This window comes from Tursiops truncatus, chromosome 5 (assembly GCF_011762595.2).
Source record: "Tursiops truncatus isolate mTurTru1 chromosome 5, mTurTru1.mat.Y, whole genome shotgun sequence".
NCBI lineage: Eukaryota > Metazoa > Chordata > Mammalia > Artiodactyla > Delphinidae > Tursiops > Tursiops truncatus.
The window spans coordinates 136,279,169-136,295,937 of record NC_047038.1 but is presented as its reverse complement, the minus strand read 5'-3'; the positions used below and the strand labels follow the sequence as shown (position 1 = coordinate 136,295,937).

Genomic DNA, 16,769 nt, shown 5'->3' with positions numbered 1-16,769 from the left:
CTTTCGATGTACAATATGAATCAAACTTCAAACTTTTAATTCACCTAACTTCTAATTTACAGCCCACTTGCACATCGACTTAAAATGATCTGCGCGCCTTTTACCATTCCCGCAGTTGTAACAACAGCCGATTTCTTTCCAACTACAAATCATTCTATCTGTGAAATTCCTTCTTAGATAGCTAGGAATTAAATGGAACAAAAAGAATCAGCAGAAATGGAAGACAGCCCATGCCCTTCACGTGAAAGGGAGCTCTGTGTCCATGGAGTAGAGGGTGGGTAGAAAAATATATTTAACAGCTCTTAGGCAAGTAAGAGTTTAGTCTCTGCAGCAATTGTATAATTTCTTTGATGCAAGAAAATACTGTCACCTCAAGACTCCCTGCATAAATATACAAGTACATTGTATATTTTAATAAAATTCAAATCATTTCAACGTGTTTCAGACTCCAGTATAGACATACAACACTTGAAATACTTCTTCTATTCTCTGCTACAGAAAAAATTCTAAGAACACATTTTTCTCTTAATTCTCTCTTAAGGTAAATAGAATTTTATTCTGAAAGGTTTAAACCTAATTTTCTCCTTGTTCAAATCGGTTTAATACAATAACATAGGAATGCAATGCAGTTTGTTATGAAGATTTACGATTTTTAAAAATCCTGAATACATTCTGACATTTTTTTTCCTAAGGCATTTGTGTTAGGATATTATTCTAAGTATTTTTATTCCAGCCCCGCTGCTGGAATAAAGTGAACCAAAGAATTTGATGCCTTGTTTGAGAGTTAGCTGGAATTTTTCCTAACCTGAACATAAAAGCAAATCTGGCCTTCTGGTAAGACATTCCTTGACAAGATAGTAACAGTGATAAAGCTACTGGCATATCCAGAAGGGAAGGAAACCCCCAGTCCTTTCTGCCCCGGAGCCAATGTTCACTAAACTGCTTTGTTCTCTACGTCCTGCATAATTAATAACTCTTTGGCGATCAGTCATGCATTCCTCATTGGCACCTCGGGCTTCCAGTGTCCTCTGAGCCTGCCCCATGGAAGGCCCTGCTGCTGCACGGCCGCCCCTTCACTCCCCACGCGTCCTTCACAAGAAGGCCGCTCAGGAGAACGCACGGTGGGGTCACAAAGTGGCCGCCATACTGACCGTGGGGGTGTGTGTGTCTCTCTCTCTCTCTCTCTCTCATACTTTGCTCTCTGGGTATGATTTTACTAATAAGAATAAAAAAGATGTGCTATCCAACAGATGCCATTGATTATACATATTGAAAAGGCAACACAGGGAACTAGATTCAATATTCCGTGATAAACCATAATGGAAAAGAATATATTAAAATTATATATATATGTGTGTGTAACTGAATCGCTTTGCTGTAGAGCAGTAATTAACACAACGTTGTAAATCAACTGTAGGTCAATGAAAAATGTAAAAATACTAAAAAAATAATTTTGGGTATTTAAAAAAAGAAACATTAAAATCATACAAATAATAGAACAAATGTGGAAGTAACTTAAGATGAGCTGCACGGGATTGTTGGGCATTAAAGGAGCCTTCAGTTCATTCAGCCCCGCACTCTCCCCTTTTCAGGCAGTAAAGTAAAGAAGATCAAAATACACGGCGTCAAGTGTACGGTAGCGCTAACATCTATTTCTTTTCATCTAAACTGATCCAGTCATTAAACTGAAAATGAGAGCAAATAAACTGTTGAAAATATTGTTACTACTTCTGATCAGAAAGCTTAGATTAAAGCTCTTTAAAAATATTCAATAAAACCATCCCGAAAGAAAGCGGCGGGAGTTTAATCACCCTTCAAAATGTTAACCAGTTTGGAGAAAAAGAAAATCCTCAAATCTTACAACCATTTGAAAAAGTATGGATTACAAGTAATATTATACTCGAGAAGAAGAGTTCTCTATATAAAGAATAAAACCACCAAAAATATCAGATCTGGATTTGTGCAGTTTATTTCAAAAACAGGTACGGTTTTGTGAAGTAACTGACTGACAAAAATACGCGGTATATTTTACATGAAGGCTGAGATTTTTTAAAAAACAAAACACTTTTAACAACGTTTTTTGATTTGAGAAAAGATGTTATTTGTCAGCCTTTGTAGGTTTCTTAACGTTTTAAAATAATGGTGCTTACGCTACAGTACCCAGAGTGAAACACACATACTCTATTATAAATTACTCCAAAATTAAACAAGAAATTTTCTTTTCTTTCTAAGAGATCTGAAATGTGCGCTGGCGCTCACTGTGTGTGGCCTCCAAACAGAAACAGGCTTGCACTGTTTTATTTCAGTTTTGCTTCATTTCTTCCCAAACAATCTCTCACTGCTAATCTACCAGGCCTTTTTTTCCCTCTTCTAGCATAAAGGAAACAAAAATCAAAGCCATTATTAACTCCTTATGCCCCTTCAGAAAGCTGGATGTATATTGTTTGGCATCCAATTGCCTGCATTTCTTTTCCATTACGTATTAATGGAGCAGGATTGGGGAATATACATTTCCATAAATAATTCTTGAAAACAGCATGAAACTTCTATAAGTTTTAATTAATGTAGTCAATCTGGTACTATTTTTTTAAAAGCTACAAAGAACTAGCTCTAATTTCAGGTAAACATCCTATGCCATGTTTTTTTTTTCTAAACTAACAGCCTATAATATCAACTTAAAAGAGCAAAATGAAAAGATAAATGTTATTCATGTCTTAGTCTAAGGTACCTGGGAATCAAGAGAATGGTACTGAAAACATAACATTACAAAGGAAAGCATATCTCTCGATAAAACACGCATGAACTATATTAGATCAGCATCACTTTGTCCGAAATAGTAAGGGATCCCTTGTTTAACTACACGCTCTCTCATTCACTGGTGGAGGGAAAAAGAGTGGGTAAATCATCTTTCAAAGGCGATCCCAATTTTTAATGGCAACACGTGTAGCAAAAACTACTTCTGAGAACTTTAACTAATGCATTAAAACTCTCCTGCTAAGATGTATGGTAATCAGAACCACAGAGTCTTAAAGGTCGACTGGAATAAATATTCATTCAAGCCCCCAAAGAGGGCTGCGGAGTTCACTCTCTTCTTTGTAAAATATAAAGGATATTAAAATAAACTTTCTCTATAATCGTCCCAGAAAAAAATGTGATTAAACTCAACATTTTGTTTTCTATGTGTCGATAGATGCAAAACATTCGTTCTGATCATTATAAAAAAGCAGGTAAGGATGCTTAGACCCATCAATGCATATGACGTCATACGTAGACACTAATTTCTTTACCCCGGGGGTGTGCTCCAGTCCCCAACAACAACAACAACAAAAAGAAAAAGAAGGAAAGAAAAGAAAAGATTCCAGTTCCATTCTTTCTTTAAGAAGAACCAGAATGTAACCTCGGCAATACAGCCTAATACACCAGGACCAGGAGAGTATGTCGTGCCATTACTGCGATTCTTCAGTTTTCTGGTTTATGAATCATCACTACTCTGTCACATACAGTAAGTGAGACAGCTCCGTGGGGGGTTCACCGCCCCCCCCCCCCCAGGGGTGACGGCAGATGAGGGAACACTGAACAGCTGCACAGCGACAGCTCAAGGCAGGAAGTTCACAGTGCACTCAGGGCCTGTGCTGAACAGCACTGTATCATTACAAAATTAAGAAGCCATCGGGCCGGTGGCCCCTCAGTCCTCCTGTGCAGCAGGGGGTTTGCAGTCAGGGAGACCATGGCCTCTGGGGAGCTGGGTGTGTTAATTATGAAGTTCATCTCTGGGGAAAAAAAAAAGTGTGAGCGAGGATCCAGGGGCTTGGAGGGGTACTTGCCCCTGAGCAAATGCCCCAGAACTTTAAAGTCTCCTCTCCAAAAGGCAAACTTTCTTCCCTGAGGCTTTCCTTCGCTGGTGCACAGATAAGACTGATGGATGATGCCCTGCTGGCAGGGATGCTGGGGGAGAGGGTCAGGCAGGGAGGGGTGCCCTTGAGCAACGTACACTGATACTTCACAACACTCTGGGAGGCTAGAGTGCAAAATCGCTCACCGATTTTCACTCACCAGCTCGGGGCAGTTGTTGAGAGCAGAATGAGTGTGGGCTGCATGGAGAGAGCCACGGCTGCATGGGATCAGGGCAAAGGGTAAGTGAGGGAATGGCAGGTAAACCGTCAAAGTAAACTCACACCCTGAGGAGTCAAAGCTTGTGAGACAGTACAATTCACGTATCAGTGATCACTCCAGAAAGCCATCTGGCAAGATTAAAATCACCAGGTCACACATGTTAAGCAAGGCAGGAACCTACTGTCCTCTTCTCTTGCTTCTTCTGGCCCCAGCCTGATGGTTTCCTAAGCATAATGCAAACTGTTTCCCCAGGCAGCCATCGCAGGGCAACTAGTTACCAAGAAGTTAGTTACCAAGAAAGACACGTTCAACAGAGCCCAGGAGAGTGTCAATCCGAAGTCCATATTGACAATTTATCCAACTATTTCTGCAACGATCTAAAAACGTACTGAACTTAATTTTGATGATGCAAACAGAAATACCCTCTTCACCCAAAGTCTTCCAGATGCAGTTTCTGGTCTTAGTCACAGTGAATCCCTGGTAACAGGTCAAACCCAGGGGGCAGGGTCTTTCCCAGTCCAGAGGATGGGTGGTACTTACAGCAGATCCTTATGGGTCTTTATCTCATCTCCAGGCTCAGGAATCTGACACACACATACATATGGAAACACAAGTGTCAGTGAATCCGCTGTTAGTTAAGCTGGGGTGACTGAGTTGTATGGTCAACTCAGTATTCAACTACTTATTGAAAAGCTATAATGGGGCCAGAACTAAGCGAGGCACTGTACATTTCCTGTGTTTTTGTCTTTACATATTTTATTTCTTCCACACCACTCCGTGGGTTATACAACCAGGCAACCTATGAGATCATAAAATCAGAGGAAGGCAACACTTGGTGTCAGCATATATGTTTTTGCTTTCATGTCTTATTCTGTGGGATGATAATAGACTGCTATTAATATAATGTGAAGACACTAGTTCATTTAAAATACTGTACAAACAGCTTCTCAGTTTCAAGTTTATTTTTGTCACAGGTTTGGGATAAATTAAACATTCGCTATGACACAAGACCTACCATTATGTTTTACAGTAAAATTTGATTGTTTCATAAATATTTAAGAACATTAGATGTGCTAAATCCAAACTGGAAAATATGGACTGTATAACTTTTGAAAGTGTAGTTTTCTCATGGCTCCCAAGGGCGTTTTAGGCTTAAAACAAATATTAAACTCATGAATTCTGTGAAGCAGCGTACTGTGAAAGGGTGATAAACAGATTCTTAGTGGCTTCATTCAAACAAATAGTCACAGTATCAAAACGTTTTTAAATAAGTTCATCCTTGTCTAATATTAACACTTTTCTAGGTGAAATTATTAAATTTTATTAAATTTAAATAAAAATGTTAAACAGTTAAATTAAGAAAAATTTTGGAAATTAACAAAGGACATGGTAGAGAATCTACACTGTGCAAAGTATTTCATAATGGAATAGACACAGATATCTCAAATAATCTGTATCAGAAAATTGAGCAAGATTCACAATGTAAATTCACAGCATATTTTAGCGGTACCTCCCTTAACTTCAACTGTACACAGTAAATGATTCTGTTAATAAATAAATTATCATTTTTCCAACTTCAGTTTACATTCTGTTGTTTCTTTTCAGCTGTATCTCAAACAATACTTAAATTTCATAATTTAGTCAGTTGCTTAAATACTATTCCACAGAATTGAGTTTGGGCAATCAAAAAAGGTAAATTCCTGCTTAATGTTACAATATGAATAATATATAATTATTCACAAAGTTTAAAAATTATTATATAATATAATATTATAATAATATATGAATAATGTATAATCATTCACAATATTTATGTTAATGTATAATTGTTCATAATATTTACATATCAATATAATATATAATTATCATAATTATGATTATATATATTCTAATTGTAATTATAATAAATATATAATAATATAAAGTTAAATATTGATCCCATATTTTCTAATTGGCCTCATGAATTGTTAGTGTGCTGGATGCATTATTTTTATACCTGGTTAGAATATACATGTTAATTAATGCATGTAGCCCACACCATTTCATGTTCCCAGTGTGCATACTGATTTGCTAAATCTGTCGAAATCATTAATGATATCAATTTTATATTCTTTTAAACGGTGATACTCATCATATTTGAAAAGTATACTAGGTGACACCATATTTGTATAAATAGTTCTGAATTACCATTATAAGCAGCATGTGATAAACAGCCAGAAGGTTTTCAATATTTTCGTTGCAGCGCAACAAACAGATACAAATGTTTGAAATAATACATAAAATAAAGGGAATAAACAATTGCAATACAAATAAAAACAGATTTCCTAAATCCCTGTGAGAATTTTGAAACTTCCTCTTTGGGGTACAAAGTCCATAATATTATTAATCAGGACAAATATTAAGATAAGTAGGAAAACTGAGATAACTACTTTTTAAAATATATTTTACTAAAACACTGATTTGAAAAGAGTAGTTAATAAGTTTACCTTTCCCCCCCAAAAAGATAAAATGACACATCTAAAAAATCAACTTTTGGTGGGTACAGAAAGGAAAGATGACACCTTAATGGGGGGAAAATTAAAATATCACATAAAAGCGTGGACTTTTAATGCAATGGAGACACTAATAATCTGCAGTGAATAAATTATAGCGATAACCATAGTGACATTTATGAAAAAAAAAATCAAGCTATGGAAAGGTTTTTGGTTCTTGGTTTTCCTAAATCTCTTGTTTAAAAGGAGAAAAAGAAGTGACCAAACAACTGATCCAGATACATAAGGGCATCTCTAAGTGGTACTTACTGGCATGACAATGTTATAGTGGATGCAGAACCCGGGTTCCGAAGGAAAATATTCATCAGACACAAACCGTATCCTGATCTGATTGCCTTTAGAAATCTGCTTTCCCGGAACAGTGCCAGACCCACACCAGCGCCCTAATACGGCTCCGTCGCTGGGTTCCTCGACCTCTACAAAATCATACCTGCAAGAGACCAAGACAGAAGAGACATCAAACCATGGTCTGTTATTTTAGGAATTCAAAGTCCATGTCCATGGAGACAATGAGTCCCCGCGGACTACAGCTGTGAGTTCATCCCAAATTTAACAGCATAAATAGAATAAAATCTTCCAAAGAAGAGACACAACTGAAAATGCATTCCCAATTAAAGAAATACAAGTCTTCTATTCTAAGCCCTCCAGTTTTACTGGTAACGAACTTCAAATTCATTTAAAGAGCCATGTCAAAACTTGAATATTTTGTACAGAGCGACCATATCTGACGTTCATGAATTATTCAATTTAATCTCCATTTGGATATGACAGTTTTGCTCCAACTTAATTTCCATGATCGCTGCCCATCACTTTCCGGCAGTCACTCCTTCACCCCAGTCAGGCTCCTTGGCCCCCTTTCCTCATCTGTGTTCCAAGCTTTTCTAGAGCCACTCTTTTATAGACACGTCCTCCAAATCTCACTCTGTACTGCGCTGCCTCTGTGAGACCTTTCTGGCTGTTCTCAGCTCACCGCCATCTTTCTCTTCCTGATAAACACATACTTTTAACTACGCCTATGCAAGCGATCCATCTTGCTAGCTAGGCTGTTAAACCCTTGAAGAAAGGAATCAATTCTTACATCTTCTGGTTTACACTGTGCTACACACAGTATCTTAAACCTATGGAATGAATGCTTAATACTTTTCTAACCAATGTTAACTTGGGTTTGAAAGTTTCGATCCGTGGCACTCATGGAAAGCCGGGCTGCCCCTTATGAGAATTGTGAGAAACGTGTAGGGCATTTTACACTGTCTCAATGGGGGCGGGGTGAAGTGGGCAAGGTCCGTGGACACCCAACGAGGGACAGTCCCAAAAATGGGTGTTTGCTCCATGCCCTCCACGCCTTTCAAACAGTTCGCTGGACACTCGCGTAGGCAACATTTCTGCTATCGTCCGTCTGAGTCTAGAACGTAATACGGTCACACAGAAGCACAAATATGTTTTGCAGATTTAGTTGAAGCCAAATTTTCTAGAAATAGAACGATCACGTTAAGTCGAAGGAAGTTTCTGTACTTTGGAACAACAGCTACTACTTTGGAAAATCAAATCACTAATAGGAACATTGCTTATACTCTTTGCATCACAGTGAAAACCAGAAAACATATGCATTTAGTCTGAGTCTGCTGCTCAGAAGATACAAACATCTGACTACTTCATTTTCCGTTTCTTGTAATGGTACATGTGTATTTTAATATAAATTACTGTTATTATTTCAGCTTTACAGAGCATGTAAGCCACTACATTTATTTTTTAAACAACTGCACATATAAATAGATGATCGCTGTTATGAATTGCGTTTCACAACAGTAAAGAGGACATTGCCAAACTTTTCTTAAGGGAGGTCTGACATGGATGAAAACAACGGGTTGGTTTTTTAAAAAGTCTAAATTCAGTAGATACCAGACAACTAAAATTAATACACTTTGTACAGTACAGAATTTACAGAAGAAAAAAACTGATGAAAAAGGACGAAGTGCATAATGAACCAATTGTACTTATGCAACTCTGTCCTCAAGCAGTAGCCAGAGCTCTCCTATGGTGTGTAACTTAACCTGTTCCAGCCTCGTTTTTCTTGTCCTTAAAATGAGGAGAATGCTACCTGACTCACGGGGATGTTTTCAGAGAGGGAAGGCGGGGCAGCACACGCGCGGCGCCTAGACGTCGCTGGCACAGAGCTCCCACTCAACAGTTTGCCCTTCCTCTCTACCCAGCACCCCTTCGCTCCCACCCGGCACCTACTTTAATGTGACCCTGCGACTGTGAAAGCAACAAGTAAGAAAACTCAGATACCGGAGGAGAGCATAGCTTTTGCTCGATCGCACGACGAGCCTGGGTGGTAAATGATCAATGCACAAGGCAGCCGGTACAACCTTCCCAGGAGTCTTGCTGTGAAGGTGGACCAGGAAGGGGGGCGGGGGGGAGGAAGATTTGGGTAAAACAGACTGAGTGGTTATTTCAGACGTGACGCGGTATAAAAGTTGATAACTAGCATTTAAATCAAAGAGTAACTTTTATACCGAGATCGTGTACAGGTGGAACAAAGTCGCTTTTCACAGAGTATGTCTGTTCTGTGTTTGGGAGGTGACGCTCTCTGATATGGGTCACCATCAGGGCTAGTTTGCAGACAGCTGATTTCAGGCCTGCTCAGTCATTCCACGAGTACCTGCGAAGCACTGTGTTGGCCCAAAGTGCCAGCCCACCAAGTGCTGGGCTAGATTCTCGGGATACAGAGATGAAACCATAGCTTCTATGGGCTCAGGGTCCATTAAACAGCGCTGAGTGCTCTAATGAGGTTGCTTAGGAAAAACGGGCAGTGCGGAACCCTTTCAAGGTGAGGGAAACCCTGTACAGTGAGATGAGGGTCAGCCTTCCAAGCAGCATCTGGGCTGTCAGTGAGTCCTGACTGACCAGGGGGGACAGGGAGAATGGAAACGCATTCTAGCGAGAAGCACAATCCCGAGGACGTAACAGAGGAAACCAGGGGCCCGGGGTGGTCCCTTGTGAACAGAGGATGGAGCTCAAGCTGGAAGAACAGGTGTAGGTACGAAGGCCTTGAAATTTCATAGTCGGATGTTAGAAAAGTAGTTTGGAGACCAATGTTCCAAAGAGGTTAAGCACAGTGTGAAGAGGTTCTACCCTTCTTTAAAATATTTGTCCACATTTAATGAATCAATTAAGTTTTTAGGTGCTACCTGTATTTTTTAAATTACTTTTTATTGAACTATAGTTAATTTATAATGTTGTATTAGTTTCAAGTGCACAGCAACGTGATTCGGTTACACATATACATATATGTATTTTTTCAGATTCTTTTCCGTTATAGGTCATTACCAGATACTGAACGTAGTTCCCTGGGCTGTGCAGTAGGTCCTTACTGTCTATGTATTTTTTATATAGTAGTGCGTATATGTATGTTAATTCCAAACTCTTAATTTACCTCCCACCATCCCCCCTTCCCCCCCTTTCCCCTTTGGTAACCGTAAGTTTGTTATGTCTGTGAGTCTATTTCTGTTTTGTAAATATGTTCATTTATATTATTTTTTTCAGATTCCACATATAAGTGATATCATATGATATTTGTCTTTCCCTGTCTGTAAGTCAACATTTTCAAAAGTCAAATTTCACAGAAAAATCTGGATTTCAGGCCCTTTTAAAACAAATTTGAACATCTGGTCATACTAAATATTATTAGCCCCGGTGTGACTCCTTGTGTTACTCAGATCTGCAGAACCGGCGTCAGCTCCAGGAGAGGAGGGCCCTTTGTCCTCTGGCCTCACCCAAGCAGCTGGGTGCCAGGGACGGAGAGCGTTTACCGCATGAGGTCAGTATGGCCTTCACTCTTCACGGAAACTGAGGCTGGGCCAGGTGGAAAGGGCTTTAATGAGACATCCTCCTTCCAGTTTTTAAAAAGCCTTGTCGGTTTCCTACGCTGCTTTATTATTTTTTTTCTTAATAACCAGATCTTCATTTATTTCCATCACTTGCCCACGTGGGCATCTGAGTTTGCTTCCCTTGCAGACTATGGGGCACCTACAGGAGGTTTCAATGAGGCAGCAGCATAGACACAGGATCACAACACGTCTGAGGATGCGGAAACGACAGCATCTCAAGTGTGGGCAGAAAGAAAGCCCTTGTAACAAAAACATCCTGAAAAGGAGCCCTCAGGGAAGCAGGATGGCACAGGACGAAGGCAAGAGGGAGGGAGAGTGTCCACCCAGGCAGAAGTGGGCCCGCTGTCACTGCCAGAGAAAGACCAAAGGAGATGAAAGCCAAGAAGCATCCCGTGGGCCTGGCAGTTATGAAGTCATTTTCAATAAACTGGTTGGGTGAACACATAGTGTCAAAAACTTTCTTCAGATCATTTTAAAATCATTTTATTTTCTAATTTTAAAAAATTGAAGTAAATTTGATTTACAATGTTGTGTTAGTTTCAGGTATACAGCAAAGTGACCCAGTTAAACGTATATATGTTCTTTGTCAGATTCTTTTCCCTTATAGGTTATTACAAGATATTGAGTAGAGTTCCCTGTGCTGTACAGCAGGTCCTTGTTGGTTATCTCTTTTATATACAGTAGTGTGTATATGTTAATCCCAAACTCCTCCAGACCATTTTCAAAACAACTATTATAATCTTTCTAATAGAAACATCCCAAGAGAAAAGAATACCATTTGCAAGGAACCTAAAACTAACAACTCACATACCTATTTTATTATACATATTTCCTTTTGATTTCTGTTAAAAAAAGAAACACCAGGGACTTCCCTGGCTGTCCAGTGGTTAAGACTCTGTGCTTCCACTACAGGGGCGCAGGTTCAATCCCTGGTCTGGGATCTAAGATCCTACATGCCGCCGGCGTGGCCAAAAAAAAAGAAACACCATATGTGTTAATCTGATGTGTAAGCTCCTTATAAGTATTTAAAAGGTGTTTTTAGGGGCTTCTCTGGTGGCGCAGTGGTGAGGAATCCGCCTGCCAATGCAGGGGACATGGGTTCGAGCCCTGGTCCGGGAAGATCCCACATGCCACGGAGCAACTAAGCCCGTGAGCCATGGCCGCTGAGCCTGCACTCTAGAGCCCACGAGCCACAACTACTAAGCCTGCGTGCCACAACTACTGAAACCTGTGTGCTTAGAGCCTGTGCTCCGCAACAAGAGAAGCCACCGCAATGAGAAGCCCGCGCACTGCAACAAAGACCCAACGCAGCCAAAAATATTTTTTTTTTAATTTAAATATAAGAATAAAAAGAAAGATCTTACTGGCCTTAATTCAGCAACTCACGACAGCACACAATTTAGAAAAAAAAATAATAAAAACAAAAGGAGTTTTTAAGCACACTCGGAAATATCTAGATTATCAGTGTTAACGTATTAAGGCTTAAAACTTTAAACTTAAAACAAAGTCTTAAACTTTGCCATATCTAACTTGTATCCTGAGACAAAAATCACTGTCCTGCAGAGAAGAGTGACAAGTAGATTATTACTTGTTTCATGAAGATTTGCTACTGAATTTGACACCATTAAAAAAAAAAAACACCCCATAACCCTAATCTTTATAACAATTTTTGGATTTGCAGTTAGATAGCTGGTAATTAATTCTCACAAGCTCATACAAGTCTGGTGCATACAAAAATTTATCATCGTATTTTAAAGACCTACATAGTTTTTCGTTCCATGAAGTTAAATGAAACGAACATCTAAAAAGTGCTCTGTTTTTTGCCTTCCAGAAGTAGAACTTAAGTTATACTACTAATTGTTTCATAGTAAATCTGGCATTTTAGGATTTGTTTTTCAAAAGCAGTGTCATTATGATAATATAATGCTAAGTTTCATCCAATTATTCCACATTAATTTTGTGAATCAAAACAGTAAATCCTCTTGCTAAAAATAGCATTCTTATATTTAAATCATATTCAAGTCATCTAAAACAGACCCAGTGACAATCTACTTGACACATATTACCATGCCTCACGGCTGCTTCCTAACCTTCAAAATAGAAACAAAACAAAACAAAACCACTGCCACTCGATTCCATATTTTCCTCTAACTTGTTTATAGAGTGTGGTTGGAAAAAGACTAAAGTATTCAATCCAATTATCTTCCCCAATACTTCGAAATTTTTCTTTTTTCTCATAGAATGCCATGTAGAGAATATGGGACTCATTGCCTAAGTTGGTTGGCTGACACACTACAACACAGCTCAAAACATCAAGAAGAAAAGGAAGAGAGAAAACAAGGATAAAAGATTATCTGCAGGCCCCAGCCAAATGAATGGGAGAAAATAAAACCAAGCAACGTTTGACCCATAAAAGTGAAATTACAAAACAGAATCAGATTCAGAAATCTACACATGCCCAGGTGACTTTTCTGGAGACATGGTAATCCTATAGTACACTCTCAGGTATTAATGTCCCACGTGCACGGTTGCTCACATCAGTATTTAAGGGATTTACTAAACCTATTTTAGGGGCCAATCAAACATCACTTTCTCATGGAAACATGATACAGTACACACAGCGCTAAGTGGTTTATAAGGAGCACTCCCTTTCTCTATCGTACCCCTGGGGACCCACAGAGGATTTATGTTCTTTGATGTTTAACAAACAAGTCTGGTATTGTAGACAAAATTTTCCTTCTCACATGGGAATTTAAAAACTTAAGATAGGAGAGCTGCTGACGACTAAACCAAAGAAATAAATTCACTTGTAAACACAATTGTCCGACACCTAGCTTCCTTCCACGAAAATAAACCAATCCTGCAAAACAGGCTGTTTCTAGTTCACACTAACTAAAACCCTGTCAATTAAATCTACCCTGTGAATGATCGAACCCGAGGGTGGTGTGAAACTCTACCAACAGATAGACATGCATCTTCAGAAGGCCTCATTCTGCACGTGTCGGCGGGAGCCTGGGCTTGTTGGGGAAGGTAATAAACTTAACAAGATGACAGCTATGCAGCAGTGCTCGGTGGTTTACACTTTGGTTTAACAGAAGACAACCCAGACACAGAGTAAACGTTTTAAATCCCTATTTAGGCACCAGAATGGTCATCCATACTTTACCTTATAATGAAAATAAATTTTAATAATTATGCGTGGTGGTGGGAATGCAAATTGATACAGCTACTATGGCGAACAGTATGGAGGGTCCTTAAAAAACTAAAAATAGAGCTACCTTATGACCCAGCAATCCCATTCCTGGGCTTATATCCAGAGAAAACTGTAATTCGAAAGGATGCATGCATCCCAGTGTTCATTGCAGCACTATTTACAACAGCCAGGACACAGAAGCAACCTAAGTGTCCACTGACAGATGAATGGATAAAGACGATGTGATACATACATCCAATGGAATATTATTCAGCCATAAAAAGGAATAAAATAATGCCATCTGCATAGACGTGAATGGACCTAGAGACTGTCACACAGTGAAGTAAGTCAGAAAGAAAAAAACAAATATCATATGATATCTTTTATATGTGGAATATAGAAAAATGGTACAGATTAACTTATTGGCAAAGCAGAAATAGGGACGCAGATGTAGAGAACAAACGCATGGATACCAAGGGGGGAAGCGGGGTGGCGGTGGAATGAATTGGGAGATTGGGATTGACATATATACACTATTGATACTATAAATAAAATAGGAGAAACTACTGTATAGCAAAGGGAACTCTACTCAGTGCTCTGTGGTGACCTAAATGGGAAGAAAATCCAAAAAAGGGGATGTATGTACACGTATAGCTGATTCACTTTGCTGTACAGCAGAGGCTAACACAACACTGTGAAGCAACTATACTCCAATAACAATTTTTTAAAAATTACACATGTAACACATGTTACACATAGTCATTGCTCTTTATACATTCCTTTGATCCTCACAAAAATCATAAAAGGTTAATACTGTTATTTTGCCCATTTTACAGATTATAAAATATGGAAAAGCTAAGTACCCAGCCAAGGTCACATAGCAACTAAGTATAGAGCGAAGGCTTCGGTTTTGGGAGCTGAACTCCAAAGCCCACGCTCTCAAGAGCGAAGCCGTACTGCCTATTATATTTAAAATGTTCCTACTTAATTATATTTCCTCTATTCTGAGGCTTAACAGTATAGAATTTATGTGTCTTTGTCCAGATTGGCCAAATGAACTCGTTCAGTGGCTGGAGAACCATTAACAGTCATTCAAATAAATTAATCAGTCAACTTGATAATTTGGGCATATACATTTACAGGTATTTATTTTAATTGACTCAGGACTGTCTACTTTTAGGCACTCAAAATTCGTTATGGAGAACTTTAAACCTACATAGGAAATGCGTAAGTCAAAGCAAAGAGCATGCTGCAGAGGGAGGACAACATACGATGGAGTAATTCTCAGGAAAATATGAGAGTTCTACGTGTCAAAAATGGGGGTGTTGACTGTACATGGTAGGAAGTGAAGAGTTTTAAATTATCTTATTACTAAATAAAAATACTGCAAATATATAAGCCATGAACTCAATCTACAAAGCTAGAAAAATTAAAAAAAAAAAACCAAGAGAGTATAAAGTGAAAAAAATGAAGACTAAAACTCTAAAAGATATATTCAAATACCAAATTAGGATTCAGAATTAAAACCAAGAACTGGTTCTCAGAAAGGAGTTGGGGGAGAGAGAGAGAGGTCAAGAATTTCCATGCATAGGAGTAAGGAAGGGGTAATCACAGATAAAAATGGATTTCACATCTGTAAGTATGTTTTAGGCAACACTATTGCCAATTAAATCTGAAAAGCTAAATGACATGGATGCCTTACTAGGAAAACGTAAATTACAAAGGTTGACTAAAAAAGTGGAAAAAGTGAACAGACTAATAACTCCAGAAGAAATTGGAAAGACTGTCAAACATCTGTCAATAAAAAAAGATGCAATGGCATAGGATTTATAGAAGAGTTCCGTTTGATATTAAAGGAATGTATAATTTCAATGTTATGTAAGCAATTGTAAAAAAAAAATGGAACGTGACCAGATATTCACTCAATTAATAATAATAAAACCTAGCCTAAATCTTACGAATATAGTTAACAATATTGTATCATATACTTGAAAGTTGCTAAGAGAATGGATCTTAAATGTAGAAGTAGAATGACGTGGTATGAAGGGGCTCTTAGCTAATGCCACAGTGGTAATCATACTGCAATATATAAGTATTTCAAATCAACAGGTTGTACATCTTAAACTTACACAATGTTACATGTCAATTATATGTCAATAAAGCTGGAAAAAGTAAAAATTTCTAATAATTGAAAAAAAAGTACTGTGTCCAAGTTTTTTGAAATGGCAAAATATCAAACATGTAAAATGAAGACCAGGTGCACTCATAAATGGAGGGAAGGGCTTCCCTGGTGGAGCAGTGGTTGGGAGTCCGCCTGCCGATGCAGGGGACAGGGGTTCGTGCCCCGGTCCGGGAGGATCCCACATGCCGCGGAGCGGCTGGGGCCGGTGAGCCATGGCCGCTGAGCCTGTGCGTCCGGAGCCTGTGCTCGGCAGCGGGAGAGGCCACAGCAGTGAGAGGGCCGCGTACCGCAAAAAAACCACAAAAAAACAAAAAACCTATTTATAAATGGAGGGAAATGCAAACATTCTAAATAAAATGTAATCAAATATCGTTCATTAGTGGGTTAAAAGCATACTTCTTGACAGAATACGGATTTGCAACATGAACTTGAGGAGTAATGTAATGATGACCTTTTAGAATATTCAAAGGAGAAAAACTACATGTTCATATTAATAAATGCTGAAAAAACATAATAAAGTCAATTATACTTAGATAAAAACGGAGTCAACTGTGAAGAGCAGGAAACTTTCAAATCATGGTAAAATTACACAACAGAAATTAACTGCAAGTATTACATGAAATACAATCCAAGTCATTCTCATTAAGGTTAGAACAAAGACAGGATTGGCCATTCTCACTACTATTTTCAGCATTTTGGGGGGAAGCTCGAGCTAATTTAATAAGAGAGGAAAGCAAATAAATGTAATAGAAGCAGGAGAAAAACGATCCTTGGCTGATAACAGATCCTTTAAGAACAGACAGTAGTCGGATAAGCACAGACTGGAAACGCTCCGCCAC

At 38.6% G+C, this 16,769-nt stretch overlaps 1 protein-coding gene across 2 annotated transcripts in view; it reads right to left on the bottom strand.

Annotated features, from left to right (window-relative positions):
• Positions 1 to 16,769, bottom strand: part of PDGFC (platelet derived growth factor C) — a 219,346-nt gene that overhangs the window by 47,621 nt on the left and 154,956 nt on the right. For both annotated transcript variants that reach the window (XM_033857426.2, XM_073805625.1), the window contains exon 3: positions 6,915 to 7,095. In XM_033857426.2, the coding sequence (XP_033713317.1) occupies positions 6,915 to 7,095 (181 nt within the window). The remainder of the gene's footprint in view (positions 1 to 6,914; positions 7,096 to 16,769) is intronic.